Source organism: Aquarana catesbeiana, linkage group LG04, assembly GCF_042186555.1.
Source record: "Aquarana catesbeiana isolate 2022-GZ linkage group LG04, ASM4218655v1, whole genome shotgun sequence".
Classification (NCBI taxonomy): domain Eukaryota; kingdom Metazoa; phylum Chordata; class Amphibia; order Anura; family Ranidae; genus Aquarana; species Aquarana catesbeiana.
Genome location: NC_133327.1, coordinates 661,686,578 through 661,705,724, shown reverse-complemented (window position 1 = coordinate 661,705,724; position 19,147 = coordinate 661,686,578). Strand labels below are relative to the sequence as shown.

The 19,147-nt window shown below is 42.0% G+C and overlaps 1 protein-coding gene across 1 annotated transcript in view; it reads right to left on the bottom strand.

Annotated features, from left to right (window-relative positions):
* Positions 1-299: 299 nt before the first annotated feature.
* GTF2A1L (general transcription factor IIA subunit 1 like) overlaps positions 300-19,147 on the bottom strand; it is an 82,307-nt gene continuing 63,459 nt past the window's right edge. Inside the window, exons 7-8 of the mRNA XM_073628981.1 lie at positions 10,846-10,935; positions 300-913 (exon numbers count right to left, since the gene is read on the bottom strand). Coding sequence (XP_073485082.1) covers positions 806-913; positions 10,846-10,935 — 198 coding nt within the window. The 3' untranslated portion in view covers positions 300-805. The remainder of the gene's footprint in view (positions 914-10,845; positions 10,936-19,147) is intronic.

The window sequence follows — 19,147 nt, the reverse complement described above, 5'->3', positions numbered from 1 at the left end:
CCATGACCCCCAGACTGCTGAGGAAGAGGCTGGATCATGCCTGATGTCATGAAGCTCAAAAGCTACTCAGAGGCCATGGGCTGCAATGGAAATGTACACTACCTCTGTTGCAGGGACAAGATCACTCAATGTCCAGGGTGAAGGTGCCACCTGCCCAGGAATAAGGGCAGCTTCTTTTTCCCTCTTTGGTCATTTATTATGTCACATGACAAGGGGGAGACAAGAAGAAGGGTAGTCTGCCCTCATTCTCCAACAGGCACCTGTGCTTGAGAAGGAGGTGCCCCGCCTGATTTCCCCCCCACTAACTTGTCCTGGCTCTAACCCTGACCACACTGCACTTACACCGAGTCTGCAGCTGGACTTCCCTTGGTCACCAACTTCTAAATGGACAGCACTAAAGCCTGCCAAACAATTTGTGATGGCAGCTCACATTAATATCCTTCTCACTTTGAATAAAGCATATTGACATGCAGACACTGTAGAAGTTTATCACATTGCATCTATATCAGCATTCCATCGTCAACATAGCCAGACAAATATGGCAACAAATGTAATTGAAACCCATTACCCTTTACCCATCACACATAGTGGATATTTTAAAGGATTTCACATTCAAAAAACAACATAAACAGTAATAAATGCTATTTACAACATTTTGTATTTCTCTATCCCACTTTACAATACAACATTTTGGCCGGAAAGTTGAATTACAGTTTAATCAAAACATTTATTTCGAACTTAAATCCTTATCAAATTAAATAACACTCGTGGGATAGAGTGGGTTCAGGCAAAAATGTAATTTACTTCACCATTCGGCCTCCCCAATTGCTTTCGAAAAAATATAATCTTTTCCTCCGAAGCACATAACTCCATCTTTTAAGTAGAACTTCCACTTATTCTTACTTCGGTGTATCTGGAAAAATGAAACATATTGTAAAAAAATATTTGTTGCTGGGCAATGGTTCTTAAAGCGTTACTAAACCCAGGACCCTGCATTGACTAGATCTGGTCCCCCACAGTACACAGAACATGGAAATGCAATTATTATAGTAAATATAAACTGCTAAATGCCTTTTTTTCATCAGCAGTATATAGCAGTCTTGTGACTTCTATCAGTGTGAGGTTAAAGCTTGTAGGAGTTTTCATTCTACTCTGACTGTCCCATGAGGCTGCCATGCCCCCTCACCCTCCGTCTGGACAGTGCTGATCACATGCACCCTCCCAGGGAAAAAAAAAAACTTATAGCAATACACACCAAACTGAGCATGTGCAGAGTGACTCCAAAGGCTCGGTCTTATCAGCAGATTGATTAACCCCTTAGGTTCCACAGTGAGTATAACAAGCATGCTTTACTGCATATACAGACTGATTTTACCGTTGTGGGTTTAGTAACACTTTAAAGCTAAACTTCAGGCGGCACAGTGGTGTAGTGGGTAGCACTTTCGCCTAGCAGTAAGAAGGGTCGCTGGTTCGAATCCCAACCATGACACTACCTGCCTGGAGTTTGCATGTTCTCCCTGTGCCTGCGTGGGTTTCCTCTGGGTACTCCGGTTTCCTCCCACACTCCAAAGACATGCTGGTAGCTTAATTGGATCCTGTCTAAATTGTCCCTAGTATGTATGAATGTAAGTTAGGGACCTTAGATTGTAAGCTCCTTGAGGGTAGGGACTGATGTGAATGTACAATGTATATGTAAAGCGCTGCGTAAATTGATGACGCTATATAAGTATCTGAAATAAATAAAATAAAATATAACTAAATATCTTTTCATGAACTGTTTCACCTGCTTAAAGTGGCTCTAAAAGGCAGAAGTTTTTTTTACCTTGATGCATTCTCTGCATTACAGCGGCGTTCCACCCAACTTTAGTACTTGGTCTTAAACGAAAGACCACCCTTCTACCCCTCGTTTTTGGATAACCAACTTTTTTTCTTACCTTAGTAGTAAAAAGGTGGTCTTCCGTCCCAGCCTCGCCAAGGTACGTCATTTCCTCTTCTGCCCCTCCTCAAACCCCCCCCCCCCGCTGCCTTCTGGGACCTGTTTGTGCCCCAGAAGAGGACAGGGCCATTCAGAAAGCGACGTGCGACTCACGCTTGCGCAGTAGGAAACTAGCTGTGAAACCTGAAGGCTCCACTGCCGGTCTCCCCAGGTTACAATGGCGGCACCTGCACCCAATCAGATGGATGGATCGGCCTTGTGGGGCCAACATCGTGGGCTCTCTGGAAAGGTAAGTGTGCTTATTAAAATTCAGCAGCTACAGTGTTTGTAGCTGCTGACTTAAAGAAAAAACTTTGAGGGTGGAACTCAGCTTTAAGGTAAAAGAAACCTTTTGTATGCAGATTCCTCCCCAGCCCCCTAAATACTTACCCGAGCCCCATCTTAATCCTGCGATGTGCATGAGAGCAGAGGCTCTCCCTGCTCTCTCTCCCCTCACTGGAGAGCCAGCTTGGGGAACGAGCATGCACAAGTGTCCCCAGAGCAAGCCGCTAGCTGACAGTGTCTGTAAGAGAGCAGAATGTGGCTTGGCCATCTCGTGCTCAAACGGGAAGGAACCTTTTTCTCTGCCACTAGTACTGTTCCTAACAGCCCAGATAGAAAGCAATTGTGCTGCAAGTTTGAAAATGACTTGCTAAGCTATTGCTAGACTTGCCAGGCTTGTTTGTTGCACAATTGCAGCAAGTCTACATTGCATAACTCCAGATCAACTTTCTTTACAAACATTCTGCAAGTCTGCTGCAAGTTCTGGTTCAAGTATGTTGTGCAATAGTCATCCCACCACAGGGGGCACTGTGACTTGCAGAGCTTTTGATGTAGACTCACCACTGCAACTTTGCTCTTGCTAGAGGCTTGCAACGCAAAATTGCTGCAAATTGGAAAATTGTCAACTAGAACTTGTGCTTCAAGTGCTCTGCAAGTGTACAATTCGCCAGTGAATATGTGCAGCAAGTTAACAAACTTACAAATTTGTAGCAAGTTATCCTTGCTATCTGGGAGATGGGGTACCTTTCCTTACGCTACCCACTCGCCAAAAGCGTGCCAAGCCTGGGAGCCAGGGCCTTAAATATGTCTGAACCCAAGATGGCTGCTTGATAGGGTTGCCACCTGTCCGGGGTTCACCAGGACAGTCCGGGTTTTGAATCATGTGTCTGAGTTTCAGGTGAACTGAAACCCAGATACATTGTTCAGACCGGATTGTGGCTCCCCAAGTAACCATTATAGTTACACACAAATCTGTTGCTGTCTGGGGGCAAGTTCCCGCATCACTCGGGGGGCAGGGCAATGAGGTTGGCAAGAACATTTAGGCCACGCCCCTGTTCGTTGCGTCACGCTATGCGCACCGCATTACTACTCTCCTTGGGGTGTCCCAGGCCGCTAAAGTGTTCAGGTTTGGTTTGAAGAAAAAGGTGGTAACCCTACTGCTGGAGTCACATGGGGTGGCAGCATGCAATGGAATAGCTTCCCCAGTGACCCAGGAAACCATGACTTCTTGTCCAACTACAATGCCACTGGGGATGAGCGCCACCTGCAGTGGAGAAAGTAGACTGCAACTGCCTACAGGCCGCTTCTCATTTTACTGGGCAGGCACAGGCTGTGGAAGGGACAAAAACTGTAAGCGTTAAAGAGGATTTCCCACTAAAAAAAAAAATTAAAAGTCAGCAGCTACAAATAATGCAGCTGCTGACTTTTAATAATTGGACACTTACCTGTCCCAGGGTCCAGCGATGCGGGGGATCGGAAGCCCCTCCGTTCAGCGGCGCCGGCATTGCAACTGTGGGCGCTCGGCTGTGGCTTCCGAGCCGGGCACCCACTGTGCATGCGCGAGCTGCGCCGCGCATCGCGCTTCGCCGCCCAATCATATGGGACCTGTCATAGTGTCCTATATGATTGACAAGAGGGAGGGGGCAGAGATGAGCCCTTCCTGTGCCGAGGGGAAGTGATGTCACCAGCCCAGGCACTGAAGGAGGCAGACTACGAGGGACCCCCTAGCAACAGGCATTTAGAGGTGAGTAAAAAAAAAATTTCAAATTTTTTTTTTTTTTTTTTAGGTACATTTATGTATTTTTTTTATTTCTTTTGGGTGGAACACCACTTTAAATTGCAGCAGGGCTCCTGCCCTGCCAAAATGGGCTGTGCTGTGTGGCAGGGCTGTATAAATCCCAGGACTAGATGAACAGAAATACAAATCATTTTCCAGACTTACATGTGAGTATTTATTTTATTTGTTTTTTTTGTTTTGTTTTTTTTTTTTTTTGGGGGGGGGTGTTTTGTTTTGTTTGCTGGGAGCAATTAAAAGCCCCAGAAATCAACATCTAGGTAGAATGTTCTACTCAAAGCTGCAAACCTATCCCAACATCTATTTGTTTGTAATCATTGCTGGTTTATATGCAGAAACAGCTGAGCAGGAGATATCAGAGAACTACTTGAAAAATATGTTATGCAGGGATTCTCATATGGTGGTTTGTGTACCCCTAGAGATACTTCTGGTATCTAACGCTGTAAGTGTTGAAATAAATCAGAAGAGCTGTTTTACATTTTAATAAATAATACATCACATGTGGAACAAATCTGAGTGCATATTGTTTGTTATTCAGAAACTTAAAGTGGTACTAAAGTGATAAAAATGCAGCTTATAATACATAAGCAAGCCTCTCCTGGTTCCTTCGAGTCAACTCGCTTGTCCGGGAACCCCCCATTTACAAGGCGCTGGAAAATCCAAATATTCAAGTAGAATTAAACTAATACCTCGTTTTGTAGTGCACTGAAAGTAAAATGAAATCGCATTTTTGGTTGTTAGAAAAATATACTTTTCCCTTAACCTGATACTAACGTTTTTTTTTTGTTGTTGTTAAACAATAACAAACATGTTATGCTTGTCTGCTCTTATGCACAGAGCAGCCCAGATCCTCCTCTTCTCGGTTGCTCCTGGCCCCTCCCTCCTGCCGAGTGCCCCCACAGCAAGCAGCTTCCTATGGGGGCACCTGAGCCGACCCACAGCTCCATGTGACCAGACACAGAGACGGGGCCCCACCCCCCGCCCCCCTCTCTCTTCTCATTGGCTCACTGACTCAGTGACAGCCACTGGCACCCGCTGTGTGTCTCAGCCAATCAGGAGGGAGAGTGTCGGACAACCGAGTCTCTCATGCAACATCGCTGGATGGAGATGGGGCTCAGGTAAGTATTAGGGGGGGCTGAGGGAAGCTGCTGCACACAGAAGGTTTTTTATCTTAATGCATAGAATTCATTAACATAAAAAACCTTCCGCTTTTTGAACCACCTTAGGACCACCCCACGTACATTTACTGCGGCAGGGCTGCCCTTAAGCGCAAAATCACGTACCTGTACGTCATCGATGTTGCCGGGTCTCTGGGGCGCGAGCCACTCAGCGGGTCCACCAATCGTTCAGAGGAGAGACAGAATGACGGTCTGCCTATGTAAACAAGGCAGACTGCCGTTCTGTGAGGGAGGAAAAAGGAGATGTTGTGCTTCTGCTAAGCAGAAATACAGATCTCTGTTTTCCTCCAGTGTCAGCATCCCCCCCCCCCCTTTAAGTTAGAAAGCACTCCCTAGAACAGGGGTCTCAAACTGGCGACCCTCCAGCTGTTGTAAAACTATAAGTCCCATGAGGCATTGCAAGACTGACGGTTACAAGCATGACTCCCACAGGTAGAGGCATGATGGGACTTGTAGTTCCACAACAGCTGGAGGGCCGCCAGTTTAAGACCCCTGCGCCTAGAAGCAACACTTTGATGGCCCCTGATGTTTAACCCCTTCCCAGCCATTGTCATTTATACAGTGTCCGTGCTTTTTCTTTTAGCACTGATCACTGTGTTAGTGTCACTGGTCGCCAAAAAAGTGTCACTTCCTGTCAGATTTGTCTGCCGCATGTCGCAGTCCAGCTAAAAATCGCTGATCAGCAGCATTACTAGTAATGAAAATAAAAAATGTTTTAAAAAGTCCATAAAAATATCCCATAGTTTTTAGACGCTATAGCTTTTGTGCAAACCAATCAATATACGCTTATTGGGATTTTATTTACCAAAAATATGTAGCAGAATACACATTGGCCTAAATTGATGAAGACATTAGATTTTTAAAATTTTTTTATTGGATATGTTTTATAGCAGAAAGTAAATAATAATGTTTATTTTTCAAAATTGTCTTTTTTTTTTTTGTTTGTTTATAGTGCAAAAAATTTAAACCACAGAGGTGATCAAATACCACCAAAAGAAAATTCTATTTGTAGGGAAAAAAAAAGGACATAAACTTCATTTGAGTGCAGCATCGCATGACCGTGCAATTGTCAGTTAAAGTAACGTAGTGCCGCATCTCAAAAAATGGCCTGGTCAGGAAGGGGGTAAAACCTTCCGGGCTGAAGTGGTTAAAGCGACACTATTACTCTGCATTGAAAAAAAAAAAAAAAAAAGTAATTACAAGTATGTAATCTTAACTCAAAATAAGTCCCTTCTATTGCTTTCATGCTCCTCCAATGATTTCATGAAAAATAGATTACACATTAAAGGCGTTGTAAAGGCAGAAGGTGCATTCTATGCATTAACCACTTCAGCCCCAGAAGATTTGGCTGCTCAATGACCAGGCCATTATTTGCGATACGGCACTGCGTTGCTTTAACTGACAATTGCGCAGTCGTGCGACGCTGTACCCAAACAAAATTGACGTCCTTTTTTTCCCCACAAATAGAGCTTTCTTTTAGTGGTATTTGATCATCTCTGCTTTTTTTTTTGCGCTATAAACAAAAAAAGAGCGACAACTTTGAAAAAAAAACTCAATATTTTGTACTTTTTGCTATAATAAAATATCCCCAATTTTTTTTTTTAAAAAGCACATTTTTTCTTCAGTTTAGGCCGATATGTATTCTTCTACATGTTTTTGGTAATAAAAATCGCAACAAGCGTATATTGATTGGTTTGCGCAAAAGTAATAGCGTCTACAAAATAGGGGAAAGATTTATGGCATTTTTATTATTTTTTTGTTACTACTGATGCCGCGTACACACGAGTGGATTTTACGGCAGACTTTGCCCGGTGGACGGGATTTCATCAGACAATTCCATCGTGTGTGGGCTCTAGCGGACTTTGTTTGCTCAAAAGTTGGATGGACTTAGATTTGAAACATGTTTTAAATCTATCCGTCGAACTCGAGTCCGGTCGAAAAGTCCGCTCGTCTGTATGCTAGTTCGATGGACAAAAAACCACACTAGGGCAGCTATTGGCTACTGGCTATGAACCTCCTTGTTTTAGTCCGGTCGTACGTCATCACGTACGAATTCGACGGACTTTGGTGGATTGTGTGTAGGCAAGTCCGTTCATTCGGAAAGTCCGTCGTAAAGTCCGACGTAAAGTCCGCCAGGCAAAGTCTGCCGTAAAATCCGCTCGTGTGTACGCGGCATAATGGCGGTGATCAGCGATTTTCATCGGGACTGCAACATTATGGTGGACAGATCGGACACTTTTGACACATTTTTGGGACCATTGACAATTATACAGCGATCGGCGCTATAAAAATGCACTGATTACTGTGTGAATGTTACGTTCTGTCTCTCGTGCCTGCTATCCCGCTTAAAAGGGACCGACGTACAGCTACGACAGTTCGCGGGATCGTGTCGACTTGCCGCAGCATAATGACGGCAGCTGGTCGGCAAGCGGTTAAGATAAAAAACCTTCTGTGTGTAGCAGCCTCCCCAGCACTCCCCTAATTACTTGCCTGAGTCCCATCTCTCTCCAGCGGTGTCTACGAGTGCCTTAGCCGTCCGGAACTCAGCTCCTGATTGGCTGAGACAAAGCAGCGGTGCTATTGGCTCCCGCAGCTATCAAAGTCAGTTAGCCAATCAGGGGAGAGATGGGGTGGGAGCAGGCCGGGGCTCCATGTCTGAATGGACATACTGAGCTGTGACGCGGCTCGGGAGCCCCAATAGCTAGCTGTTTGCTGTGGGGGCACTCGACGGGAGGGAGAGGCCAGGAACAGCAAAGAGGGACCCAAGTAGAGGAGGATCTGGGCTCCTCTTTGCAAAACCACTTCACAGAGGAGGTAAGTATAACATGTTTGTTATTTTTTTTCTTTAAAAATTTGACTTTATAATCACTTTAAGTAGTGAATGTGTATGGATTATTTTTGAAGAATAAGGATATTGTCTAGTTTTACTTTAAATCCCTTTTCAGACAAGCATGCCATCTGTCCATTTTTTTTTTTTTATAGAAATATAGATGCAATGCAATGTATCTCTATAGCTGGGCGGACAGCATACTAATAGGGCCCTTACTTTGTACATGGTTTCTCTCCTGTGCCATGTACATGCTGTAGACTCTGTGTACACTGTAGCGGCAGTTGAACATCAGTTGTGCTTACAGCAGAATATGCCAGTGCACTGAGCATTGTCATAGCCGCTTGTAAATCAGCTCCGGAATGCACAGAAGTGACAACCCTGCAGCTGTTTTGAGCAAGGGTTGTCACCCTAGGGCAAGAGGAGTTTTTAGATAAACTCTGATGGTATGTTTTCAATCAGGGGTCTCCAAACTTTTTAAACAAAGAGCCAGTTTACTGTCCCTCAGATATTTAGTGAAGCTGGACTGTAGCCAGTGAGGTAGAAAAATTAAACCGCATCTGTGGTCAGTAGGAGTAATAGTACACCATCATTGGTATCAGTGGCAGGAATGTTGCCCCATCATTGGTGTCAGTGGCAGGAATATTGCCCCATCATTGGTGTCAGTGGCAGGAATATTGCCCCATCATTGGTGTCAGTGGCAGGAATAGTGCCCCATCATTGGTGTCAGTGGCAGGAATAGTGCCCCATCAATGGTGTCAGTGGCAGGAATAGTGCCCCATCATTGGTGTCAGTAGCAGGAATAGTACCCCATCATGGGCATCAATGGGAGGAATAGTGCCCCATCATTGGTATCAGTGAAAGGAATAGTGCCCCTTTGTTGTCAGTGGAAGGAATAGTGGCCCATCCCTGGTATCAGTGGGAGGAACAATGCCCCACTTGTTGCGTCAGTGGGAAGAACGGTGCCTTGCATCAGTGGGAGGATAGTGTCCCAAGGGTTGGAAAGAGACCATTAATAGGAAGAATCCGACCCGTGGGCCAGAATTTGCAGACCACCGATTTGAAGGAAACAGGCCTTATTAAAAAACAAAATAGGACTGAATTAAAAAAGCCAGGACCATATGTAACAATGTAAGCATTGGTTTAAGTGTTGGGGTTTAGATAAACTTTAACAGGGCTTCTTGATCAAGAAGCCACTCGTTACCATCTTCTGCAACACCCCTCTGATCCATGCTATGTCCATAGACAGCCTCAATTGCCAATAGCACAATGTGGGAGGGGGTAGGGCCAATACTTAACACAAAAGCCCAGTCGTTATTTACATATTTTAGGACATCCAGTCCCATCAGGGAAGTTACACTTCACTTTATGCCTAGGGATTCATACTATTTTTCTGTTCTGGTAACAAAAACTAGTAATGAATCTCCCTAACAATTTCACAGACGGGAATTTAAACCTGACAGAGGCTTTAACTCTTCCTAAACCAACTCAAAATTAGAAAAAAATATGTTTTCACTGGACTTCCACTTGAAATGTTTAAGCTGATACAATTAGACATTTGCATACAAACTAATAGATAACAAAGGATTCTCTGAGCACTACGAGGTATCTGCAGAGAACACAGCAGTAGTGATTTCCTTTTAGACAAGATCTTTGCCACCTCCAACAGAGACAATCGGGGGAATGGTTGGAAGGAGGAGGCACAACTCTTTAATGATTATTTTACTTGTAAATTTGAACTTCAGCTGTGGATCTCTAAATGACAAATTACAGGCTTGTTACAACAGAGCAGAAAATGAGAAAAGACAACAAAACTACTAGCTGGCTGAAATGAAAGAACAACGTATTAATATTCAATATATCTCATTAACTTGTAAAAAAAAAATATATATATATTTTTTACACATATTTTATATATATATATATATATATATATACATACATACATACATACATACATACACACACACATATATATACATATACACACACACATACACACGCAAGTATTGGGACGTCTGCCTTACACGCATATGAACTTTAATGGCATTCCAGTCTTAGTCCGTAGGGTTTAATATTGAGTTGGCCCACCCTTTGCCATAGACACACTCCTAAACCTTGTGGACAGCCTTCCCAGAAGAGTTGAAGCTGTTATAGCTGCAAAGGGTGGGCCAACTCAATATTGAACCCTACGGACTAAGACTGGGATGACATTAAAGTTCATGTGCGTGTAAAGGCAGGTGTACCAATACTTTGTATGTATGTGTGTATATATATATATATATATATATATATATATATAATTTTTTTTTTTTTTTTTTTTAAGACTTGACCACCACAATGAAGAAAAATTAATGATAAACAAAACCATTACATGAGTATAACAAATATAATAGATTTTTTAAAGGGCAACTTCAGCCAAAAAAATTGGTACTTGGACGAGGTTGAGATGATGTCACCAACCCCTCTCCACCTCGCCCAATCAGAGAACGTTTTGCATTCATTCAGAAATTGTAAAGCATTGTCTGAATAATGCCCATGCTGAGTGGCCGATCTCCTGTGTTCAGAATACAGCAGGGCCTCAGCATGGAACCCATGAGCAAGTGGAGATCACTGGAGTAACAGTATCTAATTCAGTCATTTCCAGCTTCAAGGTGCTTCGGCCAGGTATGGTATATACATAGTTACATTGGTCCACGCTGGATCAGTGTAACTGCATAGAAATATTCATACCTAGAATTTTCTGTAAGAAATGTAAAGGTTGAAGTTATTATAAAATGCTGAATACCTTGTCATACTGACATACTATTACATTATCTGTGTCAAACAAGTCCGGGACTTCTTGCTCACTCACATCATCTCCCGAGTTTAATGGATCCTGTCCAAAAAGAAAACATGCATTTAACAATAGAATGGAAATGCATTTTAAGCTTTTTTTTTTCTATCTGGATAGAGTGGGGAAAGGTTTGAACACATCAGTTTTTTTTTCATAGCCATCTATGTCCCATCTGGGGAACTTTATTCTTACTCTATTTGTCCTGGTGGCCATGGTCACTGGAACTGAAAGTATTTTGTGTTGTATCTTGATCAGGAGTAGAGGTAAATCTTATTCCAGTGGAAGCTCGCTAAGAGAGGATTACGCTTACTTTGGAGAAATGTCCTCTCACTTCCTGTTGTGTCTCAAGACAGGAAGTGAAGGAAGATTCCCGCTAACAGGACATAGGCAGAAAAAAATAACCACAGGTTTTAAATTTTCCTTATTGTATCCAAATCCAATACACAATTCTGGATTTAGATGTACTTTAACCCCACTTGACCTCTGGAAGGTTTTGACCTGAGCATTTTTTGCTATTCGAAATTTCTTTACAAATTTAGGCAAAAATGTATTCTTTGGTATAAAAAAACCCCCAATGAGTATATATTAATTGTTTGTGTGAAAGTTATAGCGTCTACAACAGTGGTTCTCAACTCCAGTCCTCGGGACCCACCAACAGGCCAGATTTTAAGTATTACCTTGGGGAGTTGCAGACTAGAATACTGCAATCACTGAGCAGCAAATTATATCACCTGTGATGTATTTCAGCTATCTTGCAAACCTGGACTGTTGGTGGGCCCTGAGGACTGGAGTTGAGAACCACTGGTCTACAAACACATGAAATAACGGTATGTATTGTTTAAATATCCTAGCTCGCATGCTTAGTGGTGTAGATCCAGGTGTGTTTGCAAGGACTATCTGGGGAATTCAAAACAGCCCTAATGGTACTTTTCTGGTGGTAGTTCACTTAAAGCAGGGGTCTCAAACTGACGGCCTTCCACTTTAAGTCCCCTGACTTCAAGTGATTGTAAAGGCAGAAGGTTTTTTCATCTTCATGCATTTTATGCATGAAAATAAAAAGCCTTCTGTGTGCAGAAGCCCCCCAAAATACTTACCTGAGACCCATCTCTATCCAGCAATGTCCACGAGTGCCTCAGCCGTCCAACAAAAGCTTACAAAGCCATCCACAACTCCAGACCCCAGCTACATCACTAACCTAGTCTCAAAATACCCACCAAATTGTTCTCTTCATTCCTCCCAAGACCTCCTGCTCTCTAGCTCCCTTGTGACCTCCCATGTTTACCTCCAGGACTTTTCCAGAGCCTCTCCTATCCTATATTCAAGGTGATCCCTGAAAACCCCTCTCTTCGGAGAAGCCTATCCCGCCTCCACCTAAGAATGGTATTTCCACTATCTCCATCAGTTCATTCTCCACAGTTACTGCCTTTTGTACCATTTGAACCTCCCTTTCAGATTGTAAGCTTTTAGGAGCAGGGCCTTCTGATTTCTCCAGTATTGAATTGTACTGTAATGCCGCGTACACACGGTCGGACTTTCCGGCAGAAAAGGTCCGACGGAATCATTCCATCGGACATTCCAATCGTATGTGGGCTTCATCAGACTTTTTCTTTCAAAAATTCTGACGGACCTAGAAATAGAACTGTAAATCTTTCCGACGGAATCAGTTCTTATCGGGAAAACCACTCGTCTGTATGCTGTTCCGACAGACCAAAAATGACGCATGCTCTGAAGCAAGTACGAGACGGCAACTATTGGCTACTCGCTATTGAACTTCATTTTTCTAGTCCCGTCATACGTGTTGTACGTCACCGCATTCTAGACGGTCGGACTTTGGTGTGATCGTTTGTAGGCAAGACAGTTTCAGCGGAACTCCGTCAGAAAGTCCTTCAGAGTTTATTCTGACGGAAAGACCGGTCGTGTGTACGCAGCACAACTGTACTGTCTGCCCTCATGTTGTAAACTGTTGGCGCTATATAAATCCTGAATAATACAAAATGGGTGACGTGGAATTCTCCCTTTTATGTTTCTCATATGTGTGGATTTTAGAGTTCTGCTACAGCCCAAAAGCATAAAGCTAGGTGAACTGACCCTAGTGTGTGCCCACGTGCATTTCATTTCTCTACATCCCCAAAGAGCTTTTCACTACCAAATGGATCTCAACCAGCGTCAGTCTGCCCCAGTCAGCTCTTTAGAGCGGGCTGCGAGAGAACGAACACTGGGAGACTTATGACAAGACTTTAAAATACATCTTCATAAAATTCTCCACAACACTGTATATTTAACAGTAATTGGGTTTTCCACTACAGGGACTGCCACAAAAGGTACTTTGCTCTTTGTACAGGAGTGCTACATAAATACAAAAACAAAGACTGAACAACATCTCGCAGGAACAATTTTATATTTACAGATAAGAACTAATGCTGTATATCTAGTAACTAAACATTTAAAACAGACCACTAAAACCGCCATAAAAAAGTCTAACATTATTATGTGTAATAGACTACAAAGGTCAATTGTTTGCTCCATGAATTTGCTGCGGTTTTCTCTGGAAACCAATCCTATGTCTGCCCAATGAATTCATTAATTTTGCTAAAGGAAACACATAATTTAAGTTATGTGACAACGTAAAGCAGAACCGTAGATTTAGATGCCTTGAAGAGACACACTAAACACATTTGAAGCTGCCTGAGACAATTGTGTCCAATATTACCCTGATTTATCTAGCACAATTAAATCGATAACATTAATTGATTCCTCAAGATGTGTCAGCACGATGGGGAAAAAAAAGAATCAATGAGAAGAAAAAGCACCAAGGTATGCCTTCAATTTGACAGCTTTGTAATAAAAATATATTGTATAACACATTCATAGCCCTAAGGCTTATAGAGATAGCCAGACAGACATAATTACATACTGTTCATCCCATATCAAAATGCAAAGAGTTTTAGCAATGTCAGCTTTACTTAATTTCACCCATTCCTATCTGCTTCTAAACAAACTAGACGTTGTGTCTCTATTGTACAGTTCTCAAGCTGCTCATACATACTGATGAATGCAAGTGCTTACATGTGCAAGTCCTAAATGACAGCATCCTTGACTAACATCTAATCATGATTTCTGGGCACAAGGGAAAAACTTAAGTGGTCAAAGATTGAATTTTATACTGCTCAACTGCACCAATTTATAAACACAATGTGACCCCAAGCTCAAACCCGTCTTTCAGCCCAGGTTCAAACTGAGCTGCGGGAATGAAGCTGAACTCGCACGATTTCACTCACGCATGTCAGTCCCGATTTCGGCCACAATTTCAGAGACATCTGTGCAGGTTTCTGCACAGATGTCAATGTAAATCGCAGCCCGAAAATCGCAAAAAGTAGTACAGAAACTACTTTTTGAAACCGGTTGCGGCGCCGCAAATGCAGCGTCGCACCGATTAAGATGGTGCCATTGCCGTCAAATTGCATGTCAAGTCGTACCAATGTCAACCAGGGCTTAGTGCAGCTTTTTACAACCTTTTATCCCTGAGGAACCTTTGAGATAATTTTCAGGTTCTTGAGAAACCCCTGCTTAAAAAAAATAAATTACCTACAACAACTCATGGTATATTAGCATGATCAATAAGTTAAAGAAAGTTTAAAAAAAGAGTGGTGTACTTTGTTTGACACCAAGGAAGATACATGTGTTACTGTAGATTTTGTAGAAGCAATGATGAATAGCCAGATGAATCTTGTGAAGAGCTTGTTTATTCCAGTCAGCAGAGAGCCACATGTAAAACCTATTTCCTCTAGTTTCACTTCATAACTTCCTACTTCCTGTTTCCAACCCCAGGTCCTCACCAAGCTATGTAAATACAACATATACATATTCAACAGTTACCAACTCAACAAATTTATTTTTAGTAATATTCTTGAAATAAATAAGAACTTTAGAAAAGAAAGGCACAAAAGTAAAAACTGTAGTAATTAGTATCATAATTGTAACATTAGTTATCAGTGTAGAAATGACCCTCTGACACGAGTGCTTACTGGAGATTTTTCCCCCTTGCACTGGTGGTCAGTGTGGGAGGGAGAATAATCCGCCATTGTTCACTGTTTAAAGCGGGGGTCCACCTATCTATCGTTTTTTTTTTTTTTTAGTTCATTCACAAACTTTTCTTCTCAGCATTACATACTCACATATTGTGTGTAATATGTCCGCCTGTGTCAGATTTCTTCGGAAAGAATAACTTATATTATTCACTGCAGGCGGTTTCCATCTTCATTGTGGGCATTTGAAGCCCACAAGCATTTATTTCCTGGATGTGGTGAATGCTGTGCTCCCAGCATTCACCGCTCGTTCCCGCACATGCTCAGTGGCATCCTGGGAAGCCTGAAACTAGCTCCCAGGAGTCTGGGAGAGGCTAGAAACACTCCTACTCCCACGGGAGGAGAACCAGGAAGTGCAAAGAAGAATAGAAAAATAAAAGGCAATTACGGCGATTTAAATTTTTTTAAACGGCATATCAGCATCTAGGCAAAGAAGAGAATATATACAGATATTGTTCAAAATTTGGGTGGAACTCCGCTTTAAGGAACCCCTAGCAGTACCAACCTCAGGAAGAACCTCTGCGTTCCATGGGACCCTGATTGGGAAACACTGTTTTAGTATGTCACATTTGGACAACTGTTACCAGGAAATGCTCAACCAATAACAAAAAGGATATGTTCCTTTTGGACTTGGTTTCCTTTTCATGACTTCCCCTGTATTTGAGATCTGCCTCCTGGCTCATCCTTGGAATCTGCTGCTTCTAGTTTTCTCTTGTTATGACTCGGACTTGATTTTTTATGCTGTCTTCTTTCTGCCTTGATCTTCTGCTTTTTCTTTTTGTCATTGCCAGACCTGATCTCAAGCTTGAATTGTCTTTCACAATTTGGTACCTTATTCTAATCCTGCCTGAACCATTAACTGATGCTATTGTATGCAATTGTATAGTGTCATTCTGGTATTGTTCTGCAGCACAGTATATGCACCACCAGTGGCATTGAAGATGAACACTGTGCAGGAGCCCAAACGGCCCACTTTAATCAGAAACATGATCATTTAGGGAGTGTGAAATATAGAACCAAAATCCTGCAGGAATTGGCACAGTTCAAGAGGGTATTGGCTACATCTAGCCCAACTCCAGCCAAAACCTGTTTTTCACAACTGTGGATGTTCTCCATAGTGACAGAGATAGGAACATAAACACCTTTGTGTTCAGTAGAGCGAGGAAGGTTGAGGTTTTTATCAAGGACTCCAATAGCACTCATTCCCCTTACTTTTGGTTATGGTTTCAAAGGGGTGGAAAGGGAAATGAAATTTTCTCAAATGGGTCACATGCTTACAAACTGCACAGGAGGAGACAGATTTCTGCTTTTTTATACCAATCATTATGAAGTGGCCCAAAGAGCCATAAAGTATTGTACGTTTTGGGCGTTAAGTGTGACAATTGTAATATGTTTAGGTTTGGTTTCATTCTGGAATTTGGCATCTTGATACTTGCATCAGATTCATTTTAACTACGAAACCAAATGTAGATATCTCCTTTTGGGGGGCTGGAACCTTTCAGTTGACTTAACCGGAAACAATAGACGCAACCAGTTTATTTACTGTTCCAATGTATGCATGGGCACAGATTATCTGCACATCCTCTACATTAGGTTGCCACTTCTTCCGGTTTAGTGAACTTCCCACTAGTGCACTCGCCAAATTCTGACCCTACCAACGAGAATGTCGTAGGTGAAATCAAGACTCTGACAAGGCAACGTTTTTTCCAATCTTCTATTGTCCGATTTTGGTGATCCTCGGTTTCCTGTTCTTAGCTGACAGGAGTGGCACCCGGTGTGATTCTTTGCTGCTGTAGCCCAGCTTCTTTAAGTTTCGATGTGTTGTGCATTCAGAGATGGTATTCTGTATACCTTGGTTGTAACGAGTGGTTGTTTGAGTTAGTTGCATTTCTATCACCTTGAACCAGTCTGCTCATTCACCTCTGACAACAAGGCATTTTCCCCCACACAACTGCTGGATATTTCCTCTTTTTCAGACCATTCTCTGTAAGCCCTGTGCATGAAAATCCCAGAAGATCAGCAGTTTTTGAAATACTCAGACCAGCCCCTCCTGCACCAACAAGCATACCACGTTCAAAGTCACTTAAACCCACTTTCTTCTTCATTCTGATGCTTGGTTTGAACTTCAGCAAGTTGTCTTCAACACGTCTAAATGCCCAAATGCATTGAGTTGCTGCCATGAGAGTGGCCGATTAGGAATTTGTGAAATTACTAAGCAATTGAACAGGTGTACCTAATAAAGTGAAAATTTGAATAAAACCTTGTGAGCTGCTATATAACTAAAAGCTGCCGGCACTTCCCACACTTCCAAATATGTGATAGTACAAAATAATTAAAAATAAGTGCAGAGATCTACAAATATCCAATGTGCATATGAAAAAATTAAATAAATATATATATATTGCAATATGCTGTAAATTTTCACTGATAATATGATCAAAAAATTGTGCCATAAGGCTAACAAAGTGCAATGTGCTCCATATTCCACACAGTGCCCTTATAAATTCCACTGAATAGTGCAAAAAAAACAAACAGTCCATTTGGTGATTTGTGATATCACTATAAATTAAGGAAATATCTTCACATTAATCCACCTCTGTGCATATACAGATATCCTTGTGTCACCACCACCAGTTGTGCCCTCACATTATAGGCTTAATAACTGCGCCTTAGATCACAATCAATCCTCTGATTGGCCTCTTTAAATTTTCCTTCTTCTTATAGCTCGTCTGTTTACTCAGGCATCTCACATCACAAGGTGTACTCCTTCCTTATTATTTACTATAGGTCTCCACTCACATCACCCACATGCAAGGTAACAAAGCTAACAATAGTGCTTTACCGTTTTTAAAAAGGATTTATTTATATAAAGCATAAAACAAGTTTCACTTACATTTTTCAGATTAAAACAAGCCTTAATGTGTGTATCCACAAGTGCTGGAACAAATGTATCACCATAGCTGGCTCTGCAGCCCCGGTTATCATCGCTCTCCCGTCCGTTACACTGACTCTCTTTCCCTTTGTTACTTTCTGGTTCCTCACACGTCAGCCTCTCAAGCCCCTCCTACTAGTTTTGTCACTCCTCGTGACTTCCTCGAGGAGATATATGATATATCTCCCAGAGGAAGTCATGAGGAGTGACGAAACTAGCTTTGTTACTTTGCATGTGGGCGATGTAAGTGAAGACCAATGGTAAATAATAAGGAAGGAGTGAGACGCCTGAGTAAACAGATGAGCTATAAGAAGGAGGAAAATTTCAAGATGCCAATCAGAGTATTGATTGTGATCTAAGGCACAGTTATTAAGCCTATAAGGTAAGGGCACAACTGGTGGCGGTGACACGAGGATATCTGTAAATGCACAGAGGTGAATTAATGTGAAGATATTTCCTTCATTTATAGTGATATCACAAATCACCAAATGGACTGTTTGGTTTTTTTTGCACTATTTATTGGAATTCATAAGGACACTGTGTGGACTATGGAGCACATTGCACTGTATTGTTAGCTATAATAATAATAATCATTTTTTGAACATATTATCAGTGAAAATTTACAGCATATTGCACTTTATATATAATTTTTTCATATGCACATTGGATATTATATATATTATATATAATAATGCCTAAAGTGAAACAATGAAAATGAAATATTCCTTTAAACATCGTGCCTGGGGGGTGTCTATAGTATGCCTGTAAAGTGGCACAGTTTTCCCGTGTTTAGAACAATACCGCAGCAAAATGACATTTCTAAAAAGGAAAAAAAGTCATTTAAAATGCTCGCGGCTGTAATGAATTGTCAGGTCTCGGCAATATAGATGAAAATCATTAAAAAAAACGTCATGGGTGTCCCCCCCGCCAGTCCATTACCAGCCCCTTTAGGTTTGATATGAATATTAAGGGGAACCCGAACCAAAAACTTAAAAAAAAAAAAAAATTGCGTGGAGGTCCCCCCAAAATCCATACCAGGATTTTGGGGGGGACCCCCACGAATTTAAAAAAAAAATTTTGGTTGGTAATGGACCCATGCCGTTTTTTAATGAGTTTTATCTATATTGCCGAGACCCGACAACTCATTACAGCCGCGAGCAGTTTTAAATTACTTTTTTTCCCTTTAGAAATGTCATTTTGCTGCGGTACTGTTCCAAACACGGGAAAAATGTCCACT